General features: G+C 42.3%; 1 protein-coding gene and 1 long non-coding RNA gene across 6 annotated transcripts; both read left to right on the top strand.

Moving 5' to 3' along the window:
- Nucleotides 1-3,041: 3,041 nt before the first annotated feature.
- On the top strand, nucleotides 3,042-4,466 carry LOC127547113 (uncharacterized). The gene is made up of 3 exons (XR_007950070.1): nucleotides 3,042-3,232; nucleotides 4,195-4,276; nucleotides 4,373-4,466. It is a non-coding gene; the product is annotated as an uncharacterized LOC127547113 (long non-coding RNA).
- A 145-nt stretch (nucleotides 4,467-4,611) lies between these two features.
- Nucleotides 4,612-24,771, top strand: ADCY4 (adenylate cyclase 4). 5 transcript variants are annotated; one of them, XM_051980558.1, is made up of 26 exons: nucleotides 4,612-4,772; nucleotides 5,295-5,518; nucleotides 7,243-7,440; nucleotides 7,666-7,827; nucleotides 7,989-8,138; nucleotides 8,467-8,615; nucleotides 8,794-8,905; nucleotides 9,127-9,254; nucleotides 9,507-9,665; nucleotides 10,347-10,479; nucleotides 10,871-11,047; nucleotides 16,235-16,278; nucleotides 16,474-16,560; nucleotides 16,760-16,829; nucleotides 17,431-17,528; nucleotides 18,896-18,980; nucleotides 19,546-19,683; nucleotides 20,604-20,711; nucleotides 21,180-21,364; nucleotides 21,564-21,657; nucleotides 22,347-22,505; nucleotides 22,779-22,925; nucleotides 23,292-23,399; nucleotides 23,689-23,803; nucleotides 24,327-24,451; nucleotides 24,559-24,771. In XM_051980558.1, the coding sequence occupies exons 2-26, from the start codon at nucleotides 5,360-5,362 to the stop codon at nucleotides 24,697-24,699; spliced, it is 3,231 nt and encodes a 1,076-aa protein (XP_051836518.1). In that variant the 5' UTR covers nucleotides 4,612-4,772; nucleotides 5,295-5,359; the 3' UTR covers nucleotides 24,700-24,771. The 5 variants fall into 5 exon arrangements, with proteins under 5 accessions (XP_051836518.1, XP_051836519.1, XP_051836517.1 ...); XM_051980559.1 differs by lacking the exon at nucleotides 4,612-4,772 and adding an exon at nucleotides 4,790-4,901; XM_051980557.1 differs by lacking the exon at nucleotides 4,612-4,772 and having other exon boundaries at nucleotides 4,908-5,518; nucleotides 21,573-21,657.
- The last annotated feature ends 586 nt before the right edge of the window (nucleotides 24,772-25,357 follow it).

The raw sequence follows: 25,357 nt of genomic DNA, 5'->3' as shown, positions 1-25,357 counted from the left end.
CTTCTATAAACATTCATGAAAATTATCCCCAAACTGTAATCCCCCACTTGCAAATATCACATATAATGAGCTAACCTAACCTAGGCATATTTGCCCTATCCCATCACACATACATGCCACACACAGACTGACTCCAACCTGCTAACAGTCTCCTTTCAGATCCAGATCTGGATCCCGATCCAGTACAGAGACCCAAAGTAGTAGACACTCACTCATTCTATCCTAGACCTTCTTCTATTTGATTCCAACAGAATTTTTCCTTTCCCTAAAAAATAAAGCTAATGTCTAATCAGGTTATAAAGAATTCAACTGCCAAAAATCTAGTTCCTCTGAGATTTCTGAATCTTTGAAGATTCTACATATATTAGTTCATTAAAAACAGTAAGAGAGGATAAGACAAAGAGCTATCAGACTGTGCATATCGTTTGATTCAGCAGTGCCTCTACTGGGTCTGTATTCTAAAGAGATTATAAAAATGGGAAAAGAACCCACATGTGCAAAAATGTTTGTAACGGCACTTTTTGTAATGGTAAATAACTGAGAACTGAGTAGATGCCCGTCAGTTGGAGAATGGCTGAATAAGTTATGTTATATGAATGTTTTGGAATATTATTGTTCTATAAGAAATAATGAGCAGGAAACTCTTAGAGAGACTTGCATGAACTGATGCTAAGTGAACTGAGTAGAACCAAGAGATAATCGTACATGGCAATGGCAAGATTATACAATGATCGATTCTGATGGACATGGCTCTTTTTAATAGTGAGGTGATTCAGGCCAGTTCCAATGTACTTGTGATGAAGAGAGTCATCTACACCCAGAGAAAGGATTGTGGGAACTGAGTATGGATCACAACATAGTATTTTCACTTTTTTGCTGTTGTTTGCTTGCATTTTGTTTTCTTTCTCATTTTTTTCCTTTTTGATATGATTTTTCTTGTGCAGCATGATAATTATAGAAATATGTATAGAAGAATTGCACATGTTTAACATATATTGGATTATTTGCCGTCTAGGGAAAGGAGAGGAGGAAGAAAGGGGAAAAAATTTTGGAACACAAGATTCTGTAAGAGTGAATGTTGAAAACTATCTATTCATGTGTTTTGAAAATACAAAGCTTCATATAATATTATTGTTCTATAAGAAATGACCAGCAGGATGAATACAGAGAGGAATGGAGAGACTTACATGAACTGATGCTAAGTGAAATGAGCAGAACTAGGAGATCATTATATACCTTAATAACGATACTATATGAGGATGTATTCTGATGGAAGTGGATTTCTTTGACAAAGAGAAGATCTAACTCAGTTTCAACTGATCAAGGATGGACAGAAGCAGCTACACCCAAAGAAAGAACACTGGGAAATGAATGTAAACTGTTTGCATTTTTGTTTTTCTTCCCAGGTTATTTTTACCTGCTGAATCCAATTCTCCCTGTGCAACTAGAGAACTGTTCGGTTCTGCACACATATATAGTATCTAGGATATACTGTAACCTATTTAACATGTAAAGGACTGCTTGCCATCTGGGGGAGGGGGTGGAGGGAGGGAGGGGAAAAATTGGAACAGAAGTGAGTGCAAGGGATAATGTTGTAAAAAATTACCCTGGCATGTTGTAAAAAAATTATCTGTCAATAAAAAGTTATTTTAAAAATTAATAAATAAGATAAAATGATAAGGTAAAAGAAAAAGAAAATCCTGGAAAGACTTATATGAACTGATACAAAATGTGAGGAGCAGAACAAGAGAACATTGTACACAGTAATAGAATATTCAAGAGGATTAAGTTTCAATCAATAGCTAGACTTAGCTTTTCTCAGCAATACAATAACCTAGCATTATTTCAAAGGACTTATGCTTTAAAAAAAATGTTAATCATCTCCAAAGAAAGAATTGAGGAAGTCTTTATGAAGATCTAAGCATACTTTTTTTTTTAATTTTCTTTTACTTGGTTGGGTTGGGGGAGGAGGGGAGGTATCCATGTTTTCTTTCACAACAAGACTAATGTGAAGATATGTTTTGCATGACTGCACATGTATAATCTATATCAAGTTGTTTGCCTTCTCAAAGGAAGGGGAGGAAGGAGAGCAAAGAATTTGGAACTTAAAATGTTTTAAATGAATGTTTAAAATTGTTTTTACTTGTAGTTGGGGAAATAAGACCCCACTCACAGCTCAAGCAGAGAAGGGAGGGGAAAAAAAGTGAAAGTAAAGATGACCAAAAGAAAGGAGTGGTCATACATCTGGTTCACTGCTAATCAAGATGCTATGATTCTCTTTACTAAAGGCAGCACTTATCAGGACGCAGAGCCCAAGCCTCGATGCCCCTTACCCAGAGGAGTTTCCTAAAGGGATCCAGGTATGGCACTGAAAGTATAGGCTAAGGCGGGGTGGGGGGAATTTGTAGGGTCTCTAGAGCTTCCAGTGTATCTCAGTTGCTATGAAATTTGGACAGATTAGCCCCAGGATGGGCGCCTGAGATCTCTGGGTTTTCAGGAAGCAGCTATTTGTAGTAGTAATACGCTATGAGGATCTTCTCAAGAATTCAGTCTCTTCAAAATTCCCTCTTTCCATATTTTTTTCACTTTCCTTTATTCGTTCTTGTTTCCCAACTTCCTCCAGTCTCCTGAATCCCTTCAAGAATTCTTTATTTTACCTAGAGACGTTGCCTTTCATTGGGGAATGAAGAGGTGGTTGGAATAGAAGAAACCTCAAGGTGTGTCTCACTTGCCCTCCGTCTAGGCTTCCAGAGCCCTCACCACTTGTGAGCTTCTTGCCCAGAGCTTCTCTTAAAAGCCCTTCATAGGCAAGCTGGAACGCAGATATTTTTTACCCTCTGCATTGGAGATAGGAACCAGCACCTGCATTTCTCCCTAGTGAACACAAGGGGCCCTTATTCTTCTGCGTAAAGAGGCTTCTCCACCTCCGACCTTCCAATCACTACATAATCATCCTCATACGCTTAACTCCCCAGGCTTTTTCCACGCTTTCATTCTGAGGGATCATCAGATAGGGAACAATAACATAGTGATGATGCAGAGGAACTACAACCGGCGCCGGTGGCAGGCTCTACCGAGCTGAACTGGTAATGAGTCAAGTCAACAAGCATTAATTAAGTGCCTACTAATATACCAGGCACTGTGTTAGGCGCGGGACACAAAAATGGGCAATAAACGTGTCCAGATGACCGACTGTATGCTCTCTGCGCTGCTCACTCATGAAGCCGTCTGGGTAAGGGGATTGAAACTGGCATTGTCCTAGGCTAGGGATGGACATGCAGTGCAGAAAGGTGGGAGTGGATAGGTGCTTGGGGAGAGTGTTATGATGAAATGGAACTCTAAGAAGCTTGCGGTGAAATGGGATTGGGAATAGTCTGGGGTCCCGCTCCTGTCCCAGGCGACCCTCTGGGCAACAACCTCTAGTGCTCCAATCTGGAGTGGTGAGATCTAGAAAGGAGGGAGAGAGAGAGGCCGGTGAGAAGAGAGAGAGAACAGAAAAGGGGGTGGGGGACGTTGTAAGAAACAGCTTTCCCTTTGTGGAGGTCAGGAAATGGAGGGTAGTGCCGGGGGCTTAGAGCTTGTGGGGGTGGGTAAAGTGGCACCAGGTCAACTCCCAGCCGGCGGCAGGAAGGAATCCGGGAGGCCTGATTCCCCAGCCTCACTCGTAGGGCTCCTCTTATCTGAGGGAGGAGCTCTTCCTCTGAAGTAGTACGGCAGAGACCCACCCTGATACCTCCAGGGAATGGACTAAGGGAAAGAGGGAGGAGGGGAGGGGGACCTTTTGTGTCCAGGTCCCTGAAACAAAGAACTGGGGGTGGGAAGAGAACTTGGGGGGGATATCTGAAAGGCTACGACTGGGGCACTTGGGAAACCCCTCTGTAGGATTTTTCAGACCACAAATTCTTCTTGCTTCATTCCCATCCACTTAGTCTCCTAGGGTCCCTTCTCTACACCAGCGTTCCTCTCTGAGACATGAGTCACTCTTACTCTCAGCTGACGTCTTTTTTTTACAAGGTATCCCAAAAGTCTTGGTGCAGTTTTAATCTTTAAAAACCTAAGTCCTCTAATTAGGGGATTGATTGATTTATTGAGCCTGTACTTAGGGTGTTATTTCCATATAGCTGTATTAGACACAAACTCGTTTTATAAACGATATGCCTTTACAATCTCCTGCCCTCACCATTCTTTCCCCAGAATGCCTTAGCCCTCCCCACAAACAGGAGCATCAATAATGCAGTTGCGGTTGCAAGTGCTAGGAAGCTGAGGTGAGGTGGAGGTAGGGTAACTGGCCTCCTCATATTTGAAACCAACATTCTTAATTCTATGTGTATCCTAAATCCAACTTGGACTCAAGACTCCAATCCTTCTCCAGATTCCCATACAGACTCTAAGCCTCAGTGTCCAGACGCACATCCTGGCTCCCAGTTCCAGTCACACCAGCCCCGCCCCAGCGGCTTCTCCAGCTGCCCCGCATCTCTCTTAGCTAAAAGAACGGAAGGGGAGGAGGGGGAAAGGCGAGAAGGAGATGACTGTGTGTTAGGGGTAACAACTCAAAGGTGTATTGGGGGGGGGGAATGGAAGAAGGGTAAAACTCAGAGACTGGGAGGGGCTCAGCTATCCCGTTGGGGAAGTGGGAGGCGGCTGCGACACTGGAAAGCTCTTGTAGCTCCTGGAGCCTGGCCACTACCATCCCAGCTTCGTTTTCCCTGCTGTAGAACTACCCAAGTCTTTTCCCGAGTCCTCAGCACTAACCCCAATAGGGGCACCACGCAGTGAGTATCAGAGATATGTAAGAGGGAAACTCAGAGACCACCTCCTATTTTGCCCCACTCTCCATCCTCTTTTCTTTGACCTGCCCCTCTCTAAGCTGATCTGACATCGTGGAGACTTCGGATCGTGAGGTAGAACCCTAAAAAGGAGAGGAGCAGGAGGCTTGGGAGGGAAGAAAGGCCGAAGTGACCAAGAAACTTTGGGACTGAGAGAAGGGCAGGATTGAGATTAGAAGAGATGAGGATCTGCGGGAGAGTAGCCGGGATAGAAATGAGAGCGATATTAGAAAGTGAAATAAAGAAATAAACTAGGGAAAGGAAAGATGAGGCAAAAAGGAACTGGACTAAGGAGAGAGATGTGCTGAGAGAAAATAGATGGGAGTACTGGAGAAGGCTGGGAAAGGGGCTACAGTATGGTTGAGAAGCAAAGGAAAGAGAGCAAAGGTAAGAGATGGGGGGGTCTATTTTTCTCTCTGGAGGAAGTAAACTGTCAATTTCTTCCCCCTATCCTTCCCCAACTTCCAGCGGTTCCCTCGGAATCCCACCGTGACTTTGGGCCAGTTAGAGCAGTGGGTGAGGGTGAAGAAACCATGCCCCGTCTCTTCAGTCCCCGGCCTCCCCCCAGCGAGGATCTCTTCTACGAGACTTATTACAGCCTGAGCCAGCAGTACCCGCTGTTGCTACTGTTGCTAGTCATCGTGCTTTCTACACTTCTCGCTCTGCTTACGGTCACATGGGCCAGCGGTCGGGTGAGGAGGGACCCCTTTGTCCAGTTAAAGGGATCTAAATTCCAGGTTTTCTCTCCTTTTTGCCTCCAATAGAGAAAAAAGTGACGGGTAATCTTGTGTTTGGGTGAAGTTGAATAAGAGGAAAAGGTTGATTATGGGTTTAGGATTGTGTTGGGGTTGGATGACTATGAATCCAGGATCAATCTTTTCCCAGGTTTTACATTTTTCCAGGAGGGAACTTCTACTCTGGCCCCTGGGAAATCCATTTCCTGATTTTCTTTCCCTCTTAAGGCGCTTTTGGGGACAGTTGTATCCACAGCCTGTCTCAAAAGGCAAATATATCTAATGGATTTTTCTTTCACACAGCCCCTAAACCCATCCCAATTCTATTCCAAAGAAACAATCATCTTGCATCTCCAAATCCAAATACTAATCTTTTGTTTAGTTCAGCCTGGTTTGAGGCCAATCATTTTGGAGCAGAGATAGTCAAAAAATATTTATTAAGCACCTCTTATTAGCCAGGTTCAGCACTAAGGATTAGGGATAAAAATAATAATAGAAAAAAGACAAAAGAGTACTTGCTCTAGCTTACAGTCTAAGCGAGGACACAACTTGCAAACAACTATGTACAAATATATACTGGATTAATTGGAGAAAATCAATGGAGGGAAGGTACTAGGAACAGGAAGAACTTTAGGAACCTTTCCTAAAGTTGTCCTTTGACCAAGGCTATGTGATAAAGTGACAAAATTCATACTGGAATCTGGGTTCCTCTGAGTATTAGGTCTTTTTTCAATATACTATACCATGGTAGCACAACAGAAAGGTCAACTGCCTCTGGAGTCAAAGAAATTAAGTCTTGACACATGAAGGTAAGTCTTCATTACTTTGTATAATTTGGGCAAATCAGTTAACCTCCAGAGACCTTGAATTCCTCATCTATAAAATACTAAATATAAAATATTAGTATTGGACTTGATGGCTTCTGACATCTCTTCCAGTTAGATCAATAGATCCTAATCTTTGGATTAGACTGGGAAGCCTTGGAGGGGTAGGAAGAAGAGGGCAGGAGAAGGGAGGAAGAACAAGATTTCAAGACAAGTAAAGTTAGAGTCCAAGTTGAGTAATCAGGTGGCACAACGGATAAAGTAACAAACCTGGAGGTAGAAAAATCATCTCAATGAGTTCAAATCCAGCTTCAGACATTTGCTAGTTGTGTGGCCCTGGGACTTAATCTTGTTTGCCTCAGTTCCTCATTTGTAAAATGAGTTGGAGGAGAAAGATAGAAAAACATTTCAGTATTTTTGCCAAGAAAACTCCAAACAGGGTCACAAAAACTCAAGCAGGGAACACCAACAAAAGTCCAATCAGAGCCCAAGCAGGGTTCATTAAAACTACAAAAAAGTGCTATCAGTCAGTATCCTTACCAACTACACCTGGTGTTTGTCCTAAACAAATTTCAAGACCCACCACATCGCCCTAATTCTTGCTCAGAAGTTAATGGAAAGCTGGAAAGAAAGGAAATAAGTAAAGGCTTTGGGGGAAAAAATCTGCATTTAAAATGAGATGTAAATAACACTCAAAGTTGCCCTGCCTACTTTTTCGTTCTGTTTACTTTTTTTGAGCATCCCTCTCAATTCATCCAAGGTTTTTCTACCCAATTCCTTATATCCCTAGTTCCAACTAATTTCTTTTTCTCTAGTCTGTATCTTCTACAAGTCTTAGGCCCTATTATCTCCCTACAGGAGCTGGGCTCAGACCCAGCCTTCCTAGCTGGAGTGCTCTGCGCATTAGGAGGTTTTGCGATACTGCTCTGCTTGGCTTCTCGGGAGCAGCGCCTGCAGCGCTGGACCCGCCCGGTATCAGGGCTCGTGTGGGCCGCCCTACTGGCCTTGGGCCACAGTTTCCTGTTCACTGGCGGTGTGGTCAGCGCCTGGGACCAGGTCAGAGGGAAGTGAGCCTTTAATGAGGGAGGGGAAGCTGTGGAACAAAGTTAAGCCAGGAGATCAGCTGGGGTGGCAGGAAGGAATGTTGAAAGTAAATCATTGAGACAGGGAGAAATTACTCCTACAGGTAAAAGGAAATAAGTATGTTCGACGCCCAGGGATTCTAGGGACATCATAGGAACACCTGGGAGAAATTCCTCTTCCTATTTTCATCCGTTTCAGGTGTCCTTTTTCCTTTTCATCATCTTTACGGTGTACACCATGCTGCCTCTGGGTATGCGGGACGCAGCTGCGGCCGGCTTTGCTTCTTCTCTGTCCCACCTTCTGGTCCTTGGGCTGTACCTTGGACCACAGCCTGTCTCGCGGCCCCCGCTTCTCCCTCAGGTGAGCCATCAGGAATATAGAAAATCCTAGGCTCTGGACAGCTCCTCAGCCCAAGGAACAGGTTCCCTAGGATTTGGCTGATTATTGCGCCCTCTCAGACAGTACCCAGTATCCAATCTTTGACCTCATCCTACACTCTGAGACTTTCATTTCACTTGTAGCTGGCTGCCAATGCGGTCCTGTTCTTATGTGGGAATGCGGCAGGAGCCTATCACAAAGCGCTAATGGAGCGCGCACTTCGGGCCACTTTCCGAGAGGCTCTTAGCTCCCTGCACTCTAGGAGGCGATTGGATTCTGAGAAGAGACACCAGGTCAGCACCGAAGCCTAGAACCAGGGATCTGACCCTGGGAGAGACAGATCAGTGTTGGGATAGTTATGTGGGAAGACCAGGGTCAAGGGAACTGGGGACAGCGATTACTTACTAACTGAGGGTGGTGAGGAGTGATGGATGGAAAGAGTACTGGTTTTGAAGCCTAAGGTTGGAAGGCTTTGCCACTGAGACTTTGAATGAGAATCACTCTGACTTTCTTGCATTATAAAATGAAGATAAGTTTTCAAAGAGCTAGCCCGCAGGCTTGTTGCAAGTCTCAAGTTTTATAAACAGCATCTACCCCCCAAAGAACTCCATTCTATTCTAGGAACATCTCCTGCTGTCCATCTTGCCGGCTTACTTGGCCAGAGAAATGAAGGCCGAGATCATGGCTCGGCTTCAGGCTGGGCAAGGCCCCCGGCCTGAAGGCACCAACAACTTTCACAGTTTGTACGTGAAGAGGCACCAGGGGGTCAGGTATGCTCAGAGACAGAGACAGACTCTGTCAGGGAGCAGATAATTAAGACAGGCTAGGATGAGGAGGAGTGCAGAAAGGGGGGGAGGGGGGAAGGGAAAAAAAGAAAGGAGTGGAGGGAAAGCAGGCATCCTGGTCTGTGAATTGGTTCTAATTTTTGTCCTTCACGTCCTACCTCAGTGTGCTGTATGCTGACATTGTTGGCTTCACTCGACTGGCCAGCGAATGCTCTCCCAAGGAACTGGTGCTAATGCTAAACGAACTCTTTGGCAAATTCGATCAAATCGCCAAGGTCAGAGCTGTTGAGGGACTATCGCTTTAGAAAAACTTCTTTGCCTTCTGAGACCCCACTTCAACCACGTCCAGGCCCCCAGGAGCGCAGTCCGCCCCGCTTCCCAACCAAGACAGTTCAAGCCAATCCTCGTTGGTCTCTTTGCTCTCTTTCCTCGTGTTGCCTCTAATCTGGTGCTCATTTTTTGTGTTTCCCTTCCCTCTCCCTTGTTCCTTCCCCAGGAGCACGAGTGCATGCGGATTAAGATTCTGGGAGACTGTTACTATTGTGTGTCTGGTTTGCCACTCTCTCTACCCGACCATGCACTCAACTGTGTGCGCATGGGGCTGGACATGTGCCGTGCCATCCGGTCAGCGCTCGGGAGACACCCTGGGGTGAACCGAAAGATGGAAAGAACAGGAAAATCAGAGATCTGGGGACCTGGGGTCCAGTGAGGGAAGTCGGGCGGACGGGGATCGCTGGGTTTACACTAGGGTAACGCTAAGGTACACTGTCTGTAGGTGGCGTGCTTTAGGCAAAATCAGAATTGACGCCTCAAGCAGAGAATCTAGGTTCCGATTAAGCCCCATATTGAGCCCGCCCTCTTTCTGCCCGTCCCCAGGAAGCTGCGGGCAGCCACTGGAGTGGATATCAACATGCGGGTGGGCGTGCACTCGGGCAGCGTGCTCTGCGGTGTCATCGGACTTCAGAAGTGGCAATATGACGTCTGGTCCCATGACGTCACCCTGGCCAACCACATGGAGGCAGGAGGAGTGCCTGGGTGAGTGGGTGGGCTCCATTCCAGACTCAGGCTCAACGTAGCCGGGCTGTGCCCAGAAAGTCTTAAGCTTAGGGCAAGTCACTGTCTCCCTCCTCTCTCCCCCAACCAATATATCCCCTTTAAGGACCTGGCCTGGGGCCAACTCTAAACATGTATGTGTGTGAATATACATACAGATATATGCATATAGAGAGTATATATGTATACAGTATTTGTGCATATGTTTATAGCTTATATAACTATATAATATAAATGTGTATATATTTATATGTATGAATATGTGTCCAGTGCAGACTGAGCCCCCATGATTAGGGGAAGAGACTTCTTACTGGAATGAATTAATTGCAGAATGGAGTGAGAGGAATGGCAGGCAGGGTGGTTGGAGGCCTGGGTACAGAGTTCCTAAACCAAATCCAAGTACTTTGTATATCACAAGTGCTCAGGAAATATTTGTAGGATGAACATTTCAGGTGTAAATTGGTCAAGATGATCTGGAAAGGAAGGGAGTTGGATTTGATGGCTTCTGAGGTCCTTTCCAGCTCTAGATTTATGAAACTATGATATCTTGGGTTTCTCTTCCAATTCTTAATATTCTATTATTTTTGTAGTGGATGAATAAGAAGCCTGGAGCTACTGACAATCCACTTTCCCTTCTTGTCTCCCCTCTCCCTCCTCCCCAAGTCGAGTGCACATCACAGGGGCAACCTTGGCCCTGTTGGGAGGGGCTTATGCTGTGGAAGATGCAGCTCCGGGGCATCGGGACCCTTATCTTCGGGAGCTTGGGGAGCCCACTTACCTGGTCATTGACCCAAGGGTGAGATCCCCCACCCCAGCCATTAGCACAGTTGATAAAACCTAAACTGACTGAACCCCTGAAGCATGGTAGTGTAATTTGGAATTAAATAACCTAGATCAAATTCCTGTTCCTCCACTTACTATTATATGTGTCCATGAGCAAATAATTTCTCTTTCTAAGACTTCAGCTTTCTCATTGTAAAATGACTACAGAGAACACCAAACCCAATTAAGGCCCCTTGTCTTGACTTCCATTGGAGATAAATGGCCAGAATCTGAAGTAGAATGCAGAAAAGATTTAGAACTGGGCTGCTTCCATTTCCTGAGGAATTTGAATAAGGGGGGGAGAGATGGTGTCATAATAATGGAGAGGTCTTGCCATCAGCCCACCTTCCTTTGAAATCTTCCAGGCAGAAGAGGAAGAAGAAGAGGAAGTAACTGCAGGAGGCCCACTGTCTCCTCCTGAAGGACCCAAAATGCGTCCATCACTTCTGATGACCCGATATTTGGAGTCCTGGGGTGCAGCGAAGCCTTTTGCCCATCTCAGCCACCCAGACAGCCCTGTGCCCGCTTCACCCCCTCTTCCGGTATGTCCCTTATAATCCTACTTATTTCATAATACTCCAAGATTCTGAGTTCATCCTCTAACTGGATTAACCAGAGCTTAATTTGCTCTTCTAGGGAAAGAGCAGAGTTCCCACCTTTCTAGGTACCTGGCTTCTAAGATCACCTCAACAAAGATTCCCAATCCTAAACCTCCAAAGGTTCCGGGCTCCTCAGGCATGATATCAATTCCCTTCCAGCTCCACTTTCACCTCCAATTACAATATTCCTTTCCCTAGACTAGACAAATGTACAGAGACCGAGATGCCAGTGTTTGTCAAGGTCGTCAGTTCCAGTACACACCCCTTCCTATCAGGAAATGTTTCTGCTTAATTAGAATACAGTCTGTTGCAGCTTTAAAAAAAAAAAAAAAAAAAAAAAAAAAAGGAGCCTATTTAGTCTTTCTTGGAGGAGAAAAGATTTTCACAGCAATCTCCTTAGGAGAGGAAGAAAAGAATGATGAGGCTACTACAATGTAATATTATCTCAATATATTAACAAAGGTGAAATCAAGTTTAAAACAATATCTTTTTAAAGCTATTTTTTCTTCCTCTTCCCTGTTAAAAAGAAATGAAAACAAAACCATTTACACACATACATACATACACACACACACACACACACACACAGTCAAGCAAAACAAATTCTCACGTTGCCATGTCCAAAAAATATGTCTCAATTTGCATCCTGAGTCTATCACCTCTCTCTCAGGAGACAAGTAGCAAGTTCCATTATGCTTCCTCTAGAATCATGATTAATCACTGAGTTCCTCACCCCTTTTTTATAAAGAAGACATCTGGTACGAGAGAATGCTCAGCAGCATTGTTCTAGATTTGGTACAATATGCTTCTGCTCTCCTGCCCCCTTTCTCTTTCTGTCACTCTGAGCCCAGTCATAGTTCTTAGCCATTATTTCTTTTGTCATAAATTCCTATTTGAGATCCAATCTACTTAGTTAGAGAGTTGCTTTGTTTAGGAGCAGTTCTTCCCTCAATCTATGTTCCCACTAACTGAACTTTCTTTTCTTTCTTTTCACTCATTTCCTGCTGAGTGAAATGTCTTTTTGCACACAAATTATCTATGGTATTTTCCCCTCATTTGACCAAGGCAGATAAAAGTGAGATTTAAATGTCACCTTTTCCCTTCTTTCTTTCTTCTTTGTTTGAACTTCTACTTGTTCACACAAATTATGAGATAATTTCCCCCACCCTCTCCCTTCCTTCCCCCCATTCTGTTCTTTTTCTCCTCCCTTTCCTTTTTTTCTTTTAAGATCATCAAACTATAAATAAAAAACACACCCATGCCCCTGTCTTGTTAGATTTCCTTTATGATTCCTAGTGATGTTAGAGTTTGGAGGGAGTACATGTATCATGTCCCCAAATAAGAGTGTAAACAGTTCATTCTTGTTTAGTCTAATAGGATTGGTCCTTTGTTTTTCTTGACTCCTGTACATATTTTTAAGTTCCTGTACAGTTCTACTCTTTTTATCAGGAATGTTTAAAAGATCTGTATTTCTTTGAAAATATATCTACCCTCCCCCCCATAGGATTATATTCAAATTTACTTGGTAAGTTATTACTCTCAGCCTGATGCAGAAAACCTTTTTGCTAACCTTCTAATTGTCTTAAGCTGAAAAATTGTTTCCCTCCAATTGTGGGTTATGCCGCTCTGGAATTTGTTTTGAGGCATTATTTAAAGGTATTTAGAAGTGTTTTGGGGAGACCTCAGGCTAGTCCCTGCGTTTTCTCTACCATCTTGGTTCTGCCTCTCCTCTCCTTTCATTTATGAAATAATGTAAAAAATTAAAAAAAAAACATCTTGAAAACCCTTTTTAAAAATCTTGCTTTATTTATTTCAGGGATTCTAATTGAACTCCACAAATTGTTTTTTTTTTCTTCTCTTGTATATGTTTTGGAATTCCATTTTTCTTCTAGATTTCCATCTTGAACATTCTCATTTCTATAACATATTTTTTGGTAGTATTATTTTGTTTGTTTGTTTCTTTGTTCATTCTTCCAATGTTACTTCCTGATTTTGGACTTTATGTTTTGTCTGAGCTCTGCTGTACTTATGAAGGGAATGACTTGGCATGTTTCATGTCCTCTTGATAATCCTAATTAGTCATAAGAGGCCATATATAGTCTAGATCTGGATTGGGGTAAAAATTAGGTTGGAGGCTATTATTTTGCTCTCATAATGAGGAAAGGGAGTACTAGAGGTATAATAACAATAATGTCACATTCATGCAATTGTTTAAGTATTCCAAATGTTTTCATGTTAGCACCATCAGATAATTATCTCCATCTTATACATGAATAAAGAATAGCTCAGAAAAGTTAAATTACTTGTCCAAAGTCACACAACTAGTGAGTATCAGAACAAGAGTTTGAACCTAAATCTATTGAGCACAGGACTAGAGCTCCTTTTACAATATCAAGCGTATGTGCCTTGTTCTTTTTCTTAATAAAAGGTAATAAAGCTATGTCCTCCTCACCTAATTACCTTCTGGATTGTAGTCCAGTGTCAAAACCAAAGAGATCAGGGTGTTTTTTAATCTTAACTTACCAAATATTAGAAAAATATCAAACCTTATATCATTCCCTCTAAACATCTCTCATTCTGAATTCAATTCTCACTGAACCCTCAAACTTTTTCATATTTTATGATTTTCTTTTTTTAATCGTGTTATATAGCACATGCATCTTAGTAATGTAATGATGTAAATCCTATATGCTTAACACATTATTTTTTTCAATAAGTACCAAACATACATTTCCAATAATAGTAGTAGCAATAGCAGTACTACCCCATTAAGATAAGTACATTGAAATATATGTGTGTATGTATATACACATATATGTATGTTAGTAGCAAGATGATATAATATATTTTTATCATTCTCCTTTGGCAACATTGGTTTAGTGCCTGAGTTTTAATTCAAAACACCACCACTGTACAAAAGCCAATTATATTAAAACAAAATAAATTAAAATAACATTATTAATTCTTTGGGCTTTTTCTTTTATTATACTCTTCCTTCTACTATTTCCCTCCTTTAGCAAATAAAATATATAGAACCTTTTATTTGTATGTATTTATGTATATATTTACAAAATATATACAAGCTACATAGTCTAACATAAACATATTCCTACATTGCTCATATCTGAAAATGTGTATTTCTTTCTGCATTTTAACTTTGGTGAGCTTTCTATCAAAAAGCAAGTTGCATGTTTCATCTTCACTCTTAAGACTCTTAATCATTGCATTGTTCAAAGTTCTAAAGTCTTTCAAAGTTGTTTTCCTTTATAATATTGTTATTGAATAAATTATTCTAGTTCTGCTCACTTTGATCAGTTTATAGAGGTCTTCCTGGCATCTGGATAGAGTATTTGACCAGGAGTCAGAAAATCTGAGTTCCAATTTAGTCTCATATATTTATTAGCTGTATTACTCTAGCCAAATCTTAATCTCTGTTCACCTTAGTTTCCTCAACTGTAATAATAAGGATAATAACTTCCTCACAGGGTTATCATGAGGATCAAATACCTGAAACATAGGAGATATTATATAAATGCTTACTCTGTTCCTCCTTCCTTCCCTTCCCAGGTGTCTTTGAAACTATCAGTTTCTTCATTTCTATGTCACAACAACATTGCATTGCGTTCCTATACCACAACTTATTTTGACATTTCCCAATAAGAAGACATCCCTTAATTTCCATTGTTTAGCTGCTATATAAATAAATACTTTTTCTCTTTGATTTCTTTAGAGTACATTGGCCTAAAAGCAAAAGAAAACCTTGCTAGGTTAAAGGGTTTGTACAGTTTTGTGACTTTGGAGGTATAGTTCCAAGTTACTTTCTAGAATGGTTGAAACGATCTCAGCTCCCCCAGTAGAATATTAGTGTGCCTGTTTTCCTGAATCCACCCCAACATTTGTCATTTTCCTGTTCTGTAAATTTTTGCCAGTCTGATGGATATGAAGAACATCAAAGTTTCTTTAATTTGTGTTTCTTTATTAGTTATTTGGAGCATTTTTGTATATAGTTACTGGTAGCTTAGATCTTTTTCTTTGAAAATTCCTTTCATATCTTTTAGCCATTCTTTTAGCCATTTATCATCTATTCTAGAATGACTCTAATTTTATCAATTTTAATTTGTTTTACATGTATCTTGGATACAAGATCTTTATCAGAGAAACTTACCATAAAAATTTTTTTCTAGTTATCTGTTTTCCTTCTTATTTTAACCACCTTAAATTTGTTCAAAATAAAAATACTTTTTTTTACAAAAAGCTAATAAAAGCCCTAAATTAGAGTGGTAGCAATGAACATGAAAATGAAAGCGTGGGTATGGGAGATATTAGAAAGAAGATTTGATGGGATTTGGCAACTAAATGGATATGGAGGGAGAGGGTGAAAATGATATTGATGGTCTTGAATTTAGGAGACTGGATGAAAGATACCAATGAGAGAGTGGAAAAGTTTGAGAATAATGATAGGTGTTGAGAGAAAGATAAAGAATTCAATTTGGAGCATGCTACATTTGAAATGCTAGTGGAATATGTGGATAAAGATATTCTAAGGCTGCAACTTGAAAAAATGATCAAACCAGGAGCTAAAACTATCCCTGTTCATCTTAGTTTTACTACTGAACTCTGTCTCTCTCCCTCAATTACCTATTTTGGAAAAGGCAATCTTCTGGGATTTACTTTCTGACACAGGCATCCAAACGCCTGGAAACTCTGAAAACCCAATGACTTAAACGTAAAACAAACTATTGCAAACCAACAAGCATGTATTAAATACTGTGCTAGATGCTGGAGATACAAAAACAAAATGAAAAATTGTCCCTTTCCTTGAAGATCTTATGCTGTAGTAGAGCAACTACAGGGTAGCAGCAGGGTAAATAAAGATCTGCCATCAAAAAGGACTTCCTTAGGTATGAGACACTGGAATAAGGAGGGACTTGCAGACATTCCTTTCTCAAGAAGTTCTCATCAGTCTGACAGTGGGAAAGGGTAACAAAAAAGTGAAGGGGAGTAGGACAACTTGATTGGAGACATTAGTGATTATTTTTAACTTAAAATTTCCAGCTTATGTTGCTGCAAAAAGAACTGAGGTACACTTGCTAGCAGAGTTTCCTCATGTACTTTATTTTACCCTAACAGGAAAATGCCTTGGCCTCCCTGGGCCCTCAGAGGAGCCTGGATCGGTGAGAAGAAGCCCAATACACATTAACTTAACTGGCCTTGGGAGCTGGGATAAGGACAGAGGTAGCTTAAAGTGCAGAAAGTTGAAACAAATCTCCACGATCCTATGTTCTTACAACACAATAGCACCAGGTTAGCCCAAAGACATGAGGGAAACAAGACAGTTTCTCTGCTGATGGGCTGAGGTCTCCCAACAGGACCAGAACTCCTAGAGGACTTGAGGATGAACTGGACACTGGGGATGAGAAATTCTTTCAAGTCATCGAGCAGCTTAATTCCCAGAAGTAAGTAGAAATCAGAGTCTATATTTCAGGACTCCCAATATTGAGGGACCAGGGGATGAGGGAATTGGGAAAGAATGGGGATAATGGCATGGTGCATTTCTAAATGGGTTAGAGTGAGAGAAAGTAAGGCATCTAACCATGAAAAAACTAATACTGTGCCTTACCGTCCCCCCCCCCATCCCCCGACCTGCTTCTCCAGACAGTGGAAACGATCCAAGGACTTCAGCCCATTCACCTTGTACTTTCGAGAGAAAGAGATGGAGAAGGAGGTATGGAAGGACTGAATCTAAAGAAGGGGTGGAGGGGAATACCAAGGGATCACTCAAAGACTCTTAAAGAACTCCCTAGCCAGTTGACCCAAAGTCCTTGCCCATGCCCAGTCATGGACTAGTCAGCCAACCAGGATTAAATCCCTCCTATGTACTGACTACAGAAGACAGTTCTGGGGTTGGGTTGGGAACATTTTATCAGGTATGTTTAATGATTCATACTTTGATATCACCTAATTAAAACTTGATTTGGAATTTTAATGCACCTGCTTATGTGAATGCGCACACACACACACACACACAGACACACAGACACACACAGTTCTTTGCTCAGAAGGAAAGAGCTTTTCTCTTTTTCTCTTTTCACCAATTTATATACCCAGATGTGGCATATATATTCCTTCTTGGCCTAAGTTTCTACTCCAATAGAGGGGATATTTTGAGAACTGAATTGAAGGTATGTTAAGGTGGGGGAAGGAATACCCTGTAAGTGGTGGAGCTAAGAGAACTCACATACTTAAGGCTAGATTGACTCCTTCAGAGTGACAGACAGCATTGATACCTTGGTCTGAATCTCCACATCCAATTGCTTTTCCCTTAGTATCGGCTCTCAGCTCTCCCTGCCTTCAAGTATTACGCAGCTTGTACCTTTCTGGTTTTCCTCTCCAATTTCACCATTCAGATGCTGGTGGCCAACAGGTGAGCTACCCCTGCCCTTGCCCCAGACCTCTGTGGAGGAACCTGAGCAAGAAAAGATGTTGTTCTCTCCCACTGAGACATTGTAGTGAAAAAAAAATACTGAACCTAGACTCAGAAGAACCACACCACTAAAATTTATGACCCCAGGAAAATCACTTAAACTCTCCAAGCCTTAGATTCCTTCTTTGTCAAATGAGTTCCTCCCTCAGAAGATTGTTATAAAAATGTTTTGTAATTGTAAAGTCCTATTTAAATGGAAATTATAATTATTGTTGATTCTCCTAGCTCTGTCTTCCCTCTTTTCCATTTTCACCTCTTTTTAATTCATCCTTCTCATTCCTCATGGTGACAGGTACCAACAGGTGGGAAACAGGTAGCTGAGGTATTGAGGTGGCTTGGGAACTTATTATCATTATTATCATCATATTTCACATATTCTCAAGAATCTTGTAAACATACTATAACAAAGAGCTGAGATTTCATCAGGATAGATCACAGTCTCTCCATCTTTTGGGTCCTCACACTATGGCCCATGGGCCAGATGCGGCAGCTGAGGACGTTTATCCCCCTCACTCAGGGCTAGGAAGTTTCTTTAATTAAAGGTCCACAAAACAAAGTTGTTTTTACTATAGTCCAGCCCTCCAACAGTCTGAGGGACAGTGAACTGGCCCCCTATTTTAAAAGTTTGAGGACCTCTGTTTTAGGGGATCTGCATGAGTTGCCCTGAGCTGATAATTTCCCACATATGCTGGCCAAGTCTCTGAAATGTTTCTTTTAATGTAACTAGGTTGACCCTTAGGTCCCAAGACTATACCTGTAGCCTTTAAAACTTCATGAGATCTGCCAGAGATCCCTGTTTTCAAGAACCCAGTGTCCCCTCCAATCATAATATAATAATCGCTGGCATTATATAGAATTTTAAGATTTACAAGGTGCTTTACAAATATTATCTCATTTTATCCTCACAACAACCTTCCTTCCTCTCCACTCCCCTAGATAACAAGCAATCTGTATTATTCCCATTTTACAAGTAAGGAAATTGATGTAGACAGAGGTTAGTGAACTTGAACAAAATCACAGAGCTAGTAAGTTCCAGATTTGAATTTGGATCTTAACTCCAAATTCAATGTTCTCTTCATTCTGATAGAAAATAACTACCTTTCCAGCTCTAGTCTTTCCCTAATCTCTTTTTCACTTCTAGCCTTGATTTGATAGCTATTTCATCTGGTCCTCCTGGACACACAATTCAACAACGCAAGATTGTATTATCCAGAATCTTCTCCCAGGCAGAAAGCTCCATCTAGACAGCCCATCAGGATAATTGTCCAGGAGAATCATATGAGTGGTTTTTTTCCTATCTCTGGTAGGCCCCCAGCTCTGGCTGTCACTTATGGCATCATCTTCATCCTCTTTTGCCTTCTCCTTTTCATCTGCTTCTCAGAACACATGACGGTAAGAGAAGACTACAGAACCCCAAGCCAGATTATTACTATTTAAACTGCCCCAGTAACCTGGGGCAAGCTGGTCTTTTTGTTTTAGATTTACCTAGGGCTTGGGGCTTTGTTTTGGGGGAGTCATATCCATTTTTTTGATTCATGGACTGGGAAAAGGCAGAGGAAAAGAATATTAGGAGAAGAAGAATGAAAAGAAAGAAAAATGACTGTAAAAACTCTTGGACTTGGGACTCATTTTTACTTTTCTTAAGTAAGTGAGACTTAGACCAGGGGATGAAGCATTAATCCTATCTAAGGGAATCTATCTAGGGTTTTTGTTCCTCTTCTGGATCTATCAAACTAAGCACTCCAGAGATATTCCAGAAACCTACTCAGATCCTGCCAGCCTAGGAACAGACTGGGACATAGATTATCCCAAGGGAGTAAGATCAGGACTTCCTCCTTCATTTAAGAGAGGCCATTGGTGTGTGTAGGATTTGGAAAACTTGAGCAATCCTAGTCAGAACCTTTCCTGCAGACAAAGCCCCCATCTCATATCTAACTCAGTTTTTTCTCTACCTCAGAGATGTGTCCTGAAAGGTCCCAAGTTTCTGCATTGGCTTCCAGCTCTCTCAGGAACAGTAGCCACAAGACCCGGCCTTCGAGTTGCCCTCGGCACCACCACCATCCTTATTGTCCTCACTATGGCTATTGTCAACCTGGTGAGTGAGCCTGAGCTGCTGGTCAAAAACAGCTGGTTGTGAAAGTATGGTATAAAGAAAAAAAGAAATGGGGATGGGGATAAATAGGAGGGTAGCTAAGTGGGACAATGGACACAGTACCAGCCCCTAGTATCATGAGAATCTGAATTCAAATTCAACCTCAGACACTTACTAGTTGTGTGACAAATCATTTAACTGTGACTCACACACACACACACACACACACACACACACACCACAACCATGCCTAAGTGCAAAACCAAGAAAGCCTGTAAAAGGTTAAAGGGGACTGTACTATTGTAGTGGGTCAGTTCTCTGAAAGCCCCCACAGCTGTGAATCATAACACCCTTGAAGGAATTGCAAATCAGCCTTTACTGACTCAGATGCTGCTTGTGAATTGAGAATGAAATAAATCAGAGGCAAGAGGGAAAAAGAAAGTGGTCAGAGAACACAACTGCCTCTTGATCTCCTTATTTTGTTATTATCCTTTCACACGAAGGGATTTATTCTGCTGGTCAAAATTAAATCCCAAGCAGCCAATAGCAGGTTGCTCCCATCACACACACAAGACAGAGAGAAGAAAAGAAAAAGAAAAACCTGATTCCTTATGTAGAAATGCTGTTAAGAAAAAAAAAAAAACACCACTAACTAAATTCTCATAGAAGAGCAAAAGTAGAGAATCAGAGTCTGGGAACAAGTTGATTGATAATAGGATATTCCTATTAGATCCTTAATTTTATTACTTCTTTTCCCCTAGCCATCCCCAACCCCAACTAAAAACAGTGAACTGTTTAACTAGGATCTGACCCAATACAAGAAACATAACATCATTACTCCAGGATAATTAAGGGTCAATCCCAACCCATTTTTGTGCTCAAAAAAATTTCTTGCTCTTTCTCAGCTCTCTCTCCTTTAACAGTTCTTTCAGCCAGTGTCTGACTGCTCCTTCCCAGCCCACAATTCCTCTGTTGCTGCTTTCAATAGCTCTTGGGAAATCTCTGGCTCCTTGCCTCTCATCAGCATCCCGGTGAGTCTTCTGCCTGACTCCACCCAGTAAGCACTGTCCCAAGCTCTGCTTAAAGACCGCCTAACCTTGGAAAGATATAATCAGAACAGAGGAATACAAATTTGGCCTCAAAGTTTCATCCTGTTTGGGGAGGGGCACTAGAGAAAGCCAAACTTTTGAGTTCTCTCTTGGTTCACAGAAATAGGAACTGGGAAAGGGAGGGGTACACAGGAGGAGGGAAAATGGCAACCTTAGGAGTCAGAAAGGAATGGAACTAGAAAGGGGCACACACACACACACACACACACACACAACACACACACACACACACACACACACCTCATTTGGCATAAAGGTTATAGATCTAGAGAAGAGACTTTAGAGATCATCTGATACCATGCCCTTTTACAGATAAGGTGATTTCTTCCCTGCCTTTGATCCTTTTCCCTTTCCCTGATACCACACCTCCATCTGCCTCTATGTCTCCAGTACTCCATGCATTGCTGTGTGCTGGGTTTCCTCTCCTGCTCCCTTTTTCTGCATATGAACTTCGAACTGAAGCTGCTGCTGCTACTGCTCTGGTTGCTGGCCTCCTGCAGCCTCTTCTTGCATTCCCATGCCTGGCTATCTGACTGCCTCGTTGCCCATCTCTACCCGACTCACAATGCTCAAAGGTACCCAACCCTGAGGAGTGAGCCCAGGCGGTAGCCAACAGCTTTCTGGTGGGTGAGGGGGGAGGGCAAACCTGGGCTGGTTGGATCTGTCCCTGGTGCTGACTCTGTTAATTGGGGGGAAATGAAAAGAGGATGGAGAGGAACTTGGAAAATGGGGGAGACTGGGGGAAGAAGTGTGATGAGAAACTCTAATGTGTAGCTTCCTCAGGCCCGGGGTGCTAAAAGAACCCAAACTGATGGGTGCCATCTCCTTCTTCGTCTTTTTCTTCACCCTTCTGGCTCTGGCTCGGCAGGTCAGTTTACCAGCTTCAAGTTTCTGTACTACCCAATTCCATGGGGAGAGAGGAGGGAGAGGGAGGGAGTATACACAGTACTCTGGGTCTACCTAGAAATGGATGATGTTGGGTTTCCCATATCTATGATTTGGTATGTACCTTGCCCTTGGCTATATCCCCCACTTTCCCTTCAATAATGTCCCCGTCCAATCTTCTATATCCATATTCATTCCATAAGGTTAGTCCCAGAGCAAAATCTCAAAGAAGGTAGAGTTTGTCTGCTGGGTGACTTCAGGTTTACCCTTCTTCATCTTCACCCCATTGTTGATTTTCTTTCTCCTCATAATCTCCAGGAATCCAGTATCCTTAAACTCTTTCTTCCCTTCTCCAGACCAAAAAGGAAAGAATGTGGTATCAGTCACACCTCAGCGTAAATTTTAAGTCTCTTGGTTATCTCTTCTGGGAAGTACTTATACTCCAAGATTTCCCTATTATTAAGAAATATAAATTTAAGCATCATGAAGAAAGGGGAGATATGTTTTAGGATGTGTGTATGTGAGATAAGGAGGTACTCCTAATATCCCAGATAACAGATGAGACTACTTCCATTGTCTACCTACATGGAAAGTCAACCCTACCCTGACCCCTGATTTCTTTGCATTGATGCTTCTCTTCCCCCGTGTCCTATGGTGGCAAACTCCTCCCAGAATGAGTATTATTGCCGATTGGACTTCCTGTGGAAAAAAAAGCTTCGTCAAGAGCGAGAGGAGACAGAGACAATGGAGAACCTGACTCGACTGCTGCTAGAAAATGTGCTGCCTGCACATGTTGCCCCTCAGTTCATTGGTCAGAACCGGCGAAATGAGGTGACCTTGACCCTTTATAACTACCACTATAGAGCAACTCTTCTTTCCTGCAATAAATTGACTTTTCCCTTGTTCACAATGAGTATCCCAATCTTTAGTTTCCCCAAACTACTTCACCAAATTGACCTGTTTCCCTTATCTAATATTTACAAAAAATGAATGGACTGGGATAATTCCATGTAGTACATAAATAGAGGGAGGAAACCATCCCACATAGACAAGGAATTTGAGGTGGGCATGTACCTTATCTTTCTGACTCTTCCACTCACCCAGGATCTCTACCACCAATCCTATGAGTGTGTCTGTGTCCTCTTTGCTTCTGTCCCTGACTTCAAGGAATTTTACTCTGAGTCCAACATTAACCGAGAGGGGCTAGAATGTCTTCGGCTGCTGAATGAGATCATTGCAGATTTTGATGAGGTAAAAAAAACAAAAAACAAAAAAAAAAAAACCTTCCCATTTTTGTGCTTCAAGCCCCATTCCCCAATGTTTCCCAGTGATTCCCTTCTGAATCTTCCTGACCTCTACTATATCCTGACCAAAAATTAGCAAACTTGTTTTTTCCCAACCCAAGACTTCCCTATTTGGGTCTTCTACTTTCTTCTCCCACAAATATCTTAGTTATCCAGTACTTATCATCTTCCCAAACCTTTTACTTCCTTCCTATTGCACCTCTGCTCCATTCCAGTTTCCCTTTCCAAAAGTTAAGTTTTTAATTGTTGGGATTGGGATAAAAATAGGGAGAGAAATCTGGTTCCTAGTCAATACTGCTACTGTCCCCCACAGCTACTCTCGAAACCCAAGTTCAGCGGTGTGGAAAAGATCAAAACTATTGGCAGCACATATATGGCAGCTACAGGGTTAAATGCCACCTCTGGACAGGATACCCAGCAGGTATTTAGTCCTTTCCCTTCTGTGTTCAGCAGTTTCTACCAGTTCTGGAAAATCTCTTGGGATCAACCCCCTTTGGTTAGATCCCAAGGATGAAGTCTTTTTCTGTTCTCTTAGTGGTGGTTTCATGGAAAATGATCCTCTGCCTTCCTTCATTGATATGTTTAATGTCGTTTTCCTCAATGGTGCATCCTAGAGAAAATACCTCCCCAGACCCTCACTAGTATATGCCATAAATATAACCTGTCTGTTCCTTTGCTGGTTCGTTCTGGTGGGTGGCACGTGTTGCTAGGACTCTGAACGAAGTTGCAGCCACCTGGGCACTATGGTGGAGTTTGCAGTGGCACTGGGGGCCAAACTGGACATCATCAACAAGCACTCATTCAACAACTTCCGCCTGCGTGTGGGTGAGGAAACCAGACTCTTTTTCCTAGCCCACCCACAGGGTCTCTTCCACCGCATACTCTCCCCCATCTCTCTCAGATCTCATTAGGGCTTCCTTAAGACATTCTTTTCTTACCAACTCAATCTGTACCTGTTGTACCAAAAGTAGAGGAGTGATACCAAAACCTTTGAAAAACAAACCCAATTCCTCACCTTTCCCATAAACTTAGAGTTAAAATCATGGTGGGGTGACCAAGTCTTTCTCTGTGGGATGATGACATCTCATCATCACGGGGCAGCTAGAGAAAATACATTTACCCTCCAAAGTCCTCAAGTGTTTATATGTGGTCATGTTGGCAATCATAATTTCTTTCCCAATGAATGATTGGGTAATGAAATAGTATCCTGCTTAGATTCATAACTTAATGACCCTTTCAGCTAGAGAATGAGTCTGACTAGTGTTTGGTTTGTAAATCATACCCTTTCTGTACATCAGCCTTCAACTTCGTTTCCCTTAGGGGTAAGCATTTCTCCCTCCTGTTTCAGGGTTGAATCATGGGCCAGTCGTGGCTGGGGTAATTGGAGCACAGAAACCACAGTATGATATCTGGGGCAACACTGTGAATGTGGCTAGCAGAATGGAGAGCACAGGGGTTTTGGGCAAGATCCAGGTAAGGGGGGTCAAGAGAAATGTGATGAGTAGGCAACACATAGAGGACAGGACACAGAAAGCAGGATCCCAGCCCTAGCCCACCATTATCTCTTTTATCATTTCCAGGTAACTGAGGAAACAGCCCGGGTCCTACAGTCTTTGGGCTATACCTGCTATAGTCGAGGAGTAATCAAGGTTAAAGGCAAAGGACAGCTCCGCACCTACTTCCTTTCCACAGAATCGGCACGGATTGGGCCCAACACTTAGCTGAAATATTCCCACTCCCCTCTGTCCTTTCTCCTCTAAAATACTAAATAAAACAACACTGCCTCATCTAGAGTAACTAGCACTGATTGCTGCTTTCTGACATCACCCCATTCATCATTCTGTCTCTGAACAAATGGGGGTTCCTTCCCAAAGACAGGTAATAGATTTGGGGGATGGAGTGGTGGTGGAGTTCCCAGCTTCTGAAAAAGAGAGCCAAAGTTTCCTTCCCTTGCCTATTCCAACTTGCCTCATTCAGTATCTTAGGAAGGAGAAGGGCTTTATTTGGAGGCATATACTTTGCCTTCCTCAGTTCAGCTAAGCAGGAAAGTCCCTTTGTGGCTCTGTTTTCTGACTTCAGGCATTTGGCCCTATGGCAGATGCTTCCTCTCTACTTTCTTACCAATGCCAAAGGAAAAAAATTGCTTTCATAACCAACTATTAGTGCCCCAGATGAAGATTTAGACAAAGGCTCACCATCAAACTTTCCATTCTGAATTTACAAGTATAGGGTTTGTTTGAGGAGTCTCTGAGGCCACTGTTCACACCTAGGGAATCAACAGAATAATTTAAAAACAGAAATTGCCTCAAACTAGATATGAAAGGAAACTTTGAAAGCTGACTTGTTGGATACTTAATTATTCTAATTGCCTCCTGGGTG

Source organism: Antechinus flavipes, chromosome 2 (assembly GCF_016432865.1).
Source record: "Antechinus flavipes isolate AdamAnt ecotype Samford, QLD, Australia chromosome 2, AdamAnt_v2, whole genome shotgun sequence".
Lineage (NCBI taxonomy): Eukaryota > Metazoa > Chordata > Mammalia > Dasyuromorphia > Dasyuridae > Antechinus > Antechinus flavipes.
The sequence above is the reverse complement of the archived record's forward strand: the minus strand, read 5'-3'. Positions and strand labels throughout refer to the sequence as shown.

What these genes read in the sequence shown, in the direction of transcription:
- ADCY4 (XM_051980556.1), top strand. Translation starts at nt 5,183, where the DNA reads ATGGTTGAGAAGCAAAGGAAAGAGAGCAAAGGTAAGAGATGGGGGGGT. An exon ending in ATTCTGAGAAGAGACACCAG is followed by an intron (nt 8,139 to 8,466) that starts GTCAGCACCGAA and finishes ATTCTATTCTAG; the next exon opens with GAACATCTCCTGCTGTCCAT. An exon ending in GAGCAGCTTAATTCCCAGAA is followed by an intron (nt 16,561 to 16,759) that starts GTAAGTAGAAAT and finishes CTGCTTCTCCAG; the next exon opens with ACAGTGGAAACGATCCAAGG.